Below are 9,243 nucleotides of genomic sequence, written 5' to 3'. Positions count from 1 at the left end.
TAACGTGGAAGGTCTTGATAGACTTTGACTTCCGCTACGTTTATCCGATTTTGAGTCGCCTGAAATACACATTCCGATCAACAGGAACTTTCGGTCGACTTGAACTTCGGATAAAGTCGTCCGAAGTCAAAGACTTCATCTCTCCAATCTGCATTACAAGTTCTACAAACTGTTTCTTAGTCTTAATTTTGAGATTTCCAGTGAAATCTTGGGTTAGACCGACGCCTATAGTTCCACTTTGGCAACGTATCCTGACCCACTTCTCTCTGAAGAAATTACCTTACTTGCCAACCAAGTCCTCCAGACTTGTTGGACTTTTTGCTCAGCTGTGGTCCTTGGCCCTCAAAACTTTTCGGTTAAAACTCGGTCCTCCTGATCGCCTAGACTTCACCAAACTTTTGGTCCTTCTGATCGTACCCGTTTGGACTTTGGTCATGCTTCCCGATCCTCCGACACTGCATGAACTTGCACCTGGTGCACCTGACCTGCCAAGTCTTCTGTCTGATCCTCCAGACCAGGACTTGTCCTTATCTAGCCTACAACTAGGACTTTTGTTTTTTACCTAGTCTCAACTAGGATTTTACCTGTGCTCCCTGCACACTAGATCAACTTATTAGTTTAACAACATATTTAACTTGAACCTCGTGCAATTATCAAAATTAAAGTTCGATCATCTGGTACTTTTCACACCAACATAGATGTATTATACAAGGCCTTTGAAATCAACTAAACTTTCAACTATTTAAGGCAATGGATAAATTCCCAAAGACTGAGCATTTAAACATTAGAAGTCTTAGAGTGTAGGCTTAACATTGGATAACACAGTCAATCAAAGTTAGTTGACACAGTCACTCAAGTCGATTTCTATCCACTAAAGTATTTAAAAAAGTGAGGCTCGTCTATATAAGCATCACCATCGATTTATTCTTGACAACCATGCACAATGTCTAGACATCTTGTTGCTAAATTAAGCCTAGAGAAATGTGACCAAGGATTACTAAAAGGTCATTTCTATAGAATATGATACTCTTCTCTCTTTACCTCTCATGTAAATCTTTATAGAGAATATATTAATATTATCTGAGGTTTTTCCACCTCTAAATGAGACTTTTATTAGAGAGTATTTCGGATTTGATTTACTAAATGGATCATTAAATCATGAAATATAGGATGGGAGGTCTAAACCACATAAAGACCTAGCTTATTAACAATGTTATTTTCCCCCCACTAGCCTAACTATTTCGCCCAAATATCATGAACGGTCAAGCTACTAACCAATGAATGGGTTGATGTGCGCATTCTTCGGAGATCATTACCAAGGAGGATAAATCCGAAAAGTACTCCTCAAGAAGGTTAGAATGGTACCAGAGACAGTTCTCGACAAGTCACTCCGAATGTCAAATTAGAATTTTTATGGAAAAAAGAGAATTGCTTATGGAAAATTAGGGCTTTTTGAGCGCACATAAGTACGCTTGCGGGAGTGGATAATCTTTTTAAAGAGTTATCACATATTTCAAAATATATATTTTCATTACTCACGTGTTCTAAAATATGCACTTTCGTTATCTACGTGTTCCAGAATATGCACTTCCATTATCCTCATATTCTAAGATGTACATTATCATTCTTTACGTCTTTGAAGAGAAATAATTTCATAGATGAAACGGTCACATCGCTTCTTTCTGCCCGGAGAGATATGGCAATGGGTCAAGTGCCAATGGGTCACGTGCCATGGTGGAGACTAAATTTGACTTGCACATACGAAGGCATGTGTCACAGGATGCTGGAGTTATTTCTAGCAAAGCTCCTTGATGGTGAGTTTGAGGGGGCAGCAAGAGCAAAGGGTCAAAAAAAAACATATTATATGAACTAAGAAGAGATTTTGAACATGTTAGCTGTATTCATACCTGAGAATTTATAAGTATATGAGGAAAGAAAAACTTATTAGAGATCATGACCATGATCCTTGAGAAAAGGAGGTCATTCTAACTATTTTACCGAATTATTCTCATTAAAAATTTTAAACCATTTTTTTAAAAGAAAACATTTCAAATTGTTTATGTATTTAACTAATTCATAGGAAATCGTTTTAATTTTTTCTATAACTTTACCGAAAAGGAAGGGAGCCATAATAGTCATCAATATAACATAGAAGATAGTAGCGTAATGAATCTGTTTCCTAAGCCTTTGATCTAAACGGACAAATCAAAAGAACGGACAAATCAAAAGAACATATCAGCGCATTGAAACATGAAACAAAGAACATTTTGTTTATTTCCATTTTACTTCCCATGTAGTCAGTAAGCCTCATTTCCACCTTAACAAAAAACGCAGATGGCAAATCTGCAACAAAACAATTTGACAGGGTTCACTTCCCTTACCATTAATGAAAATGCAGATCACAACTCTGCAACAAAACATTTTGTAGATGGTAACTACAAAATTGAAGTGACAGCAGACAACACTAGCCATGAATTAATGTCAAATTTTCGAATACAAATTTAATGGAGTCGCCCCTTTCAGCGAATTCGATACCATTTTGACCAAATCGAAAATGGCTGAAAGAGTCCTCACATTGGGATTTGCATTCCAAGTTTAATGCTGTCAAAACCTTTTTCTCTCTCTTTCAAAGAATTAAAAATGTAAAGGATGGCCTTCGGCTAAGCGGCCATGATCCCTTCGATTGTATATTGGAGTGACTGAGACCAGTCAGATCTGAACAATAATTTCTGTAGTGTCTTCATGATATCATAATCTGGATCCAGTTTACGCTGCCAACCCTACAAAGAAATAAATGAAAATTTTAGAAGTTATTTAGTAAATAATTGATGTAATAATATTTAAGGAAAATTATCATTTTTTTCAATATGCCTTCCCGGAGTTTCAGAATCATCAAGGCACTCATCGAAATTAACTCATGTCATTTGACCCATAACTATTAAGCAGTGAAATGATAAGAGCTTGAAAAGTCTAGGAGGTATTATTTTGATGATTTTGAAACTCTAGGAGTCCCTTTTACAATATGTCCTCCGGATTCTCAAAATCATCAATATCCTTTGAAGTATTTAAACTTTTGTCATTTTACAGCCTAACCATTAACATGATTAATTTCATCTGATGAAATAATGGCATGGTGGGTATACTACGTGTGCGCCGAGTCATTTTCACAAAATAAAGTAACACTATTATTGGTTAAGAAAGGAGTGAAGTGACAAGCTCGAAAAGTCTGAGAGCTATTTTGATGATTTTGTTACTCCAAGGGTGACCATTTTCTATATGCAGAGTTTCAAAATCATCAAAATATCTAAGTCTTTAAACTCTCTTGTCATCAGAACCATTAATGCATCTAACGAATTAATGATGCATCAGAAATGCCACGTGTACAGTAACACTTTTACATGAAGTAATAGTATACATGATTGGGGGCTGGGATGAAATGATTAAAGTTTGAAAATTCTGAAGTATTCACATGCGATAAGGCACAAGGAAACTTTGTATTTGTGATGAAAACATACGAGACATGCACAAGGAACACCAGTTTTGATGCATAAGATAGGCAACTTGCCAAATAAATTTACCTCCAGAACTAAAGTTGTCACCATCGCAGTGCAAACATTTCCATCAATGTTGACTTTGTGACGGCGTACTTGATCTAGTAATTGATGCATACATTCAGCTGGATGGACAACATCACCTTCCCGAGAGCCCCAGAAAGTGAAGGATTTATCAACTTCCTGCAATGTTATATGTGCATTAGGTTGGCTTAACAAAAATAGGACAAGTATTTGCAACTAAAGGGGCAATTTTCAATGAACTTTTGGAGCAAGCAAGTCAACTCAGCTTAGAAACATGGTCACACTTCCGTGGACAAAGGAACTACCAATTGTTTTTAAAACAAATAAGGGATTGCAATGCAACTCTAATTAACAACATTTGGTGGCAAGGTTTTTTGTTACGAATCACCAATTAACATACTAACAGTAGTGGTGACTTCCATGTTCAACCAACTGACAACGGTAAGGTGTGAACTGCCAGCTACACAAACAAAATATAGACAGTAGCCGAAAAGATAAACCTGAGGCAATGAAGCTCACTAATTCTGGTAGGCCATTCACATTTGATGTGCCATGAGGACCATAAACCCACATTAGCTAAAAAATTGTAATTAGGGAAAAATATAAAATTTAAAACAATTTGGCAGGTACAGAGTAGTTAATAGATATACTGCAGATTGTTAGATAAGACAATCATAGAGACTGCAGGTCTAAAGCCTGTTATGTGGCTCATCGAAAGACATTCTTCTAAATAACAACACTATAAGGAGATGAAATTAGTCTCAGGAAAGAGAAACATGTGTTGTAAAGATAGTACCTCAATGAAAGCATCTGGGTTAGGACAACACTGATTCTTTGACAACCTTAAAGTGCACTCTGCGGCAGTACGACCATCTCGAAGAGCAACAGCCTTGAAGAAGTTGAGCAGATTTACACGGTCGCTGCCAGAAAGCTCTGCAGTCATGCCTACATCAAGAAAGATAACATGAGGCTTTGATTTGAAAAGCCGTTTGTTGGAGTTCTTTGTCTGTGCTCGAACAAGAATATTGCCGGGATGCATATCTGCGTGGATGAAATTGTCCACCTAAAAAATAGAACATGAACTTCCAAATTAACACTACAGCAACAATAAAGATAATCACCAACACACACACACACACACACACACACATATATATATATTTCATAGTAAAGATAATAAACTGCATCACAAAAAAGTTATAATGACATATCCAGGAATTATGAATTTCCAGGAACTAAAATTAAAATCATAGTAAAGAAAATAAACTGCATCACAAAAAAGTTATAATGGCATATCCAGGAATTATGAATTTCCTTGAGATAATAAATGTAACAATCGAAAAAGTAATTGATAATAAATGTGGAAGAAATCATGGATTTTATTTTAATACAAGATTTGAGATGGCTAGATACATGCAGGCTTATAAGACACGCTTTCCATATAGGTTTTTCTATTTGAAAACCTTCTTATCCCAATAGCAATGGGGCAACTTACCATTGTTTCAGCTCACCCTTTTCCTAAATTTACTAGTAGAAAGGCAAAAGATTAAACATAAATAAGCTTTCTTAAAAAAAAATGACCACTTGTACAACACAACAAAAATTGCATATATTAGGAAATAGCTATAGGATAATAAGTTTGCCAACATCAGACTTAGGCAACTTATTTGGGATGCATGATCATGATAATTAAATAAACTCAGAGACAAATAGAGATCATACCAGTAGCATCTTCAAGAGTGCATTAGTACCAATATGGGCAAGAGCACTTTTGAGTCGATCATGTCCTTCAAGCTCATCAACATAGCGAGAGACACTTTCTCCATGCTCATAAGTCTCCACTAAAACAGCAGGATGGACAAGAGGGTAAACAGGTTTTGGAAAAGATACATCCTTCCACCTACGGAAATTATATATAAAGCGGCTTAAATGTGCCGCCTCCCTTGCAAGATCCACTTGAGACATCATAAAAACAGCAAACTGTTGTACACTTTCATCCAAGCGCAACCACTTCAGAGTAGGAATGAAGTTGGAAATTCTGGCAACTGATTTAATTATCATAAAATCCCTCTTAATGGACTCTCCAACACCAGGATGTCTAACCTTTACAGCAACATCTAGGCATTTTGCCCGTTGTCCAGGATATTGTATCTTCAAAGAAGCGCGGTGTACCTGGGCAACACTTCCAGAAGCCACAGGTACCTCCTCAAAGATTTCAAAAACATCAGAAAGTTTGCGTCCAAAAGCTTTCTCTACAGATTTCCTTGTGTAGGAAAAGCTATGCTCAGGTGCTTTTGTATGAAGCTTAGCCAGCTCAGTACAAAGATCACTGGGGAAAAGGTCCGGACGCGTCGCAGCCCATTGGCCCCACTTTATAAATGCAGGACCAGCTTTTTCCAAAGTAGAACGAACAAGATGAATCCACATTTTCCTGAACTGAGTGCCACAACTGTCAGCAAGTGGAGCCATTACCATGATAGGTGAGAAGAGAATTGCCAAATGGATTGTTCTATATAACAAAACAAAACACTCCAAAACCAGAAGAACAATTGAAGAGAGGAAAATATGGCTATCTTGAGCACACATATAAAGTGCATTTCCTGGAGGAAAGTATTCCCCTTCTGCCCATGTTGTCCTAGAAAATGCCATCTCTCCAGCAAAAAGGGCAAGCAAAGTAGGAACTAAATGAGATCTGGAGACAGCCAAGCTTGTAGCACAAGCAATCTTACTGACAGAAGTGGTGATTCCTCTTCGAGAGTACATTGCAAAGAGCCTTTTCCAGGCAGCTTGACCATAATCTGAGATAGAATTTCTAGTTGAAATAACAGTGACCTTCCTCAAAGGGTTATTCCTGTAGATATTTTCCTCAGCTTTATAGAACGCAAATACGTTATTTTGTCCACCAAAAGTCTTGTACTGCGAAAACACTCTGCATGGAAGAGGTAAGCCATCTGTGGAGGATAATTTAGGACTTGTGGAATATCTTGCTACAGAATTTGCCAGAAAATACTTAATTTTTATTTGAAAAACAAAAAACCTACAAAAGTAGGAAATTAAGTTAGAAAATTGGTACCAAAAATTTACATCGTGATAGATTTGAGTGATGTCTGACCATCTCGGCGTTCTTCGATCAGATTTTGAAGCTTCTGAGGCAAATCATTCTCCACGATTAATTGCTTCGGTCTAGGATGGTGCTCATAAACGGCCTAAAAAAAAATTGAATAAGAGGCAAAAACATATTCACATGTTTCAGTTATTAGTCTTAAGCCATCATCTGATGGTTTTCCTTGATTTTAGCAGAACTGATTGAAAGATAATTTGGATCGAAATATTAACCTAATAAAAAAGCTAAGAAAAATTACCTTAATTAATTTTAGAAGATTAAGGCGAGCGATAGCATCTTGATGTTCAAGCCTTGCAACTAGCAATGTCGTCAAACCATTGGTAGCCATAGCTGTATTTATCCGGGGTGATTTCCTGCATATTTATTTGCTTATTCAGTGTGAAACCAGGACATCATGAGACAATTCAAACAGAAAAGACTAGGGGAAAAGATTCCATTCTCTTACATAATTATCTTCAGGAAAGGCTCCAAAATGTGCACGATGTATTGCTCTGGACAATTGTGGAAGTACTTCACCAATTTCTGAATTGATTCCTTCTTCAGGAGTGCTTGTTCTACTTTCCTTTGTTCATTATCATGCGCCAAGCAGACTGCAGTTGAATCTAAAGCAATGCCGGCCCAAGCTTCATCCTCCAACAGGTTCAAGTACACATCCAATCCTCCATGAGCTCGCAACTGCTCCCTTGAGTTTCTTGAAGCATGAGCCATATCACATAGCAGAGGCAATGCATATTGTTTGAGTGGTGAATCTGAAGTGATAAAATTCATCAAGTGTGGAATAATTCCATTTTCTGCTGCTTGTTCCTGCCTCCTCTTGTTGATCTTGCAAAGGTTGAATAATGCATTGAGGACCTTCCAAAGATGAGCAAATTAATTTAGCCACAGCGAGTTATGAATCTTGTACCAAAGAGAACAAAAAAACAAAGAAAAAAAAATCAGAAGATTACACACTTCATTGTGTATCTGTGAGACAAGAGATCCTTCAGAAAGCTCAAGATTTGGAATCAAATACTTGATTGCATCCGCACGCTGAAGGCTTTCTAAGCAATTTGGATCCATGGACAAATGGTTGATGCACTTGAGGATCTACACTTTGCAATAGAGAAAAATTTCAGAAGATAGCACTAGTTACCTAGATGAGATAAGGCGCTATAGACTGTCGAAGAAGTTCCAACACACCTTCAAGAGAATAGGCAGCTCCATCTTATTGAACATCTGAAAAACCCGAGCAAGCAAGCTTTGGCTACACATGTAAGATTTCACTAGAGTGCCAGCTTGTGCAAATACTAACAGAAGATCTGCAACTTTCTCAAGATATTCCCTTGCCACATCAGCATTTGATGAAGATACCATCTGTGACAGCAATCCAGATGACGTAGTGCTACCAGGTCTGGCATTTAGTATGCCGGATCCAGATAAAATGCCAGTAGTGTTTTGTGATGCTAATCCTGATGTGGAAGCTCCATCATTTAAATTTAACCCCATTGTAGGCAAAACCTTCTTGCTTGCTTTGCTTGAAAGTTTTACATTAGAATCCGTGCTGCTATTTTCTCGCCCATGTCTCGACATCTCTGCATCACACTCACCCCCAAAATAAAGTGAGCAAATGGAATGCAGGCAGGTACAAAGAACTGGAAAAAGAACAGATGGAGGACAAAAATATTGAAAGTGTAAAGCCTTCGATATAAGAACTCTCTTTTGTAATTTTAAGATTTGAATTTAGAATCAATGTCAATGTCCAAATGGGAGAGGACAAATGAAAAGTCCAAGTCTCCATGTTGACAATTATCCATATAAGAAGCATCTTCTTATTTCCACAAAGTTCTAAACAAACTAGACCTATTCAGGAAAACATCACTCACCAAGAAAACAACCCACACAGCTGGCAAAAATCCAGATATTAAAAATAGTACAATATACTTTAGAGATGTCCTAATTCCTAGCTATCAATCTTAAATTTGGTGATACAAACATGCCCACGCCATACAAGCTAACAGGTGTTGCAAATAAAGTGATTGAGATGAACATGCTGTAAGACCTTTTGAAATTCACATTTTACAGAACGGCTTGGATTATATTACATGTTGGTGCAGTTTGCACTAACGGTCAAACTTAAGTTTTGATGAATGACAAATACGTTAAAGTTAGGTTTGTTGTGGGTTTAACCTCTTTACTAAGTGTGCAGGGTCGAAAGACTTAGAACCAGACACCAGGCTGAAGTCCAGGATGGTTGAGCCCAGACAGCAAGTCCAGTTGGGTCCGCAGTGCCTGACAACTGGCCGAAGACCAAGTTGGTTGAAACTTGGCAGAAAGACCAGGGTGGTTGAGCCTTGGCAGGAAGTCCTGGTGGGTTAAGAAGTTAAGTAGAGTTGCATGAGGTAAGTGAGGTAAGTCACTGGAGGAGCGAACCAGTGAGGACGAGTCCAATTTTGGACTTTAGGCGCAGTCCAGTCTAGACCCATTTGGGTGATCTAAACTGAGACATGGTTAGATCCTGGTCTGGGAGACAGGATCTAATTAACTCTAATTTTTATTTTAGTCCAA

General features: G+C 37.7%; 1 protein-coding gene across 1 annotated transcript; it reads right to left on the bottom strand.

Annotated features, from left to right (window-relative positions):
* Positions 1 to 2,292: 2,292 nt before the first annotated feature.
* Positions 2,293 to 8,270, bottom strand: LOC141817604 (MAP3K epsilon protein kinase 1-like; the record flags this gene model as incomplete). Its single annotated transcript, XM_074705235.1, is given in 9 exon segments — positions 2,293 to 2,780; positions 3,579 to 3,734; positions 4,372 to 4,638; positions 5,298 to 6,504; positions 6,660 to 6,781; positions 6,938 to 7,052; positions 7,145 to 7,551; positions 7,651 to 7,785; positions 7,879 to 8,270. Coding segments are annotated over 9 exon segments (2,921 nt in total), but the record flags the coding sequence as incomplete, so codon positions are not given.
* Between the last annotated feature and the right edge of the window lie 973 nt (positions 8,271 to 9,243).

Source organism: Curcuma longa, unplaced genomic scaffold (genome assembly GCF_044706935.1).
Source record: "Curcuma longa cultivar G26 ecotype Majalengka, Jawa Barat unplaced genomic scaffold, ITB_CL_G26_1.1 contig_21202, whole genome shotgun sequence".
Lineage (NCBI taxonomy): Eukaryota > Viridiplantae > Streptophyta > Magnoliopsida > Zingiberales > Zingiberaceae > Curcuma > Curcuma longa.
This window is presented reverse-complemented; position numbering and strand designations above follow the sequence as displayed.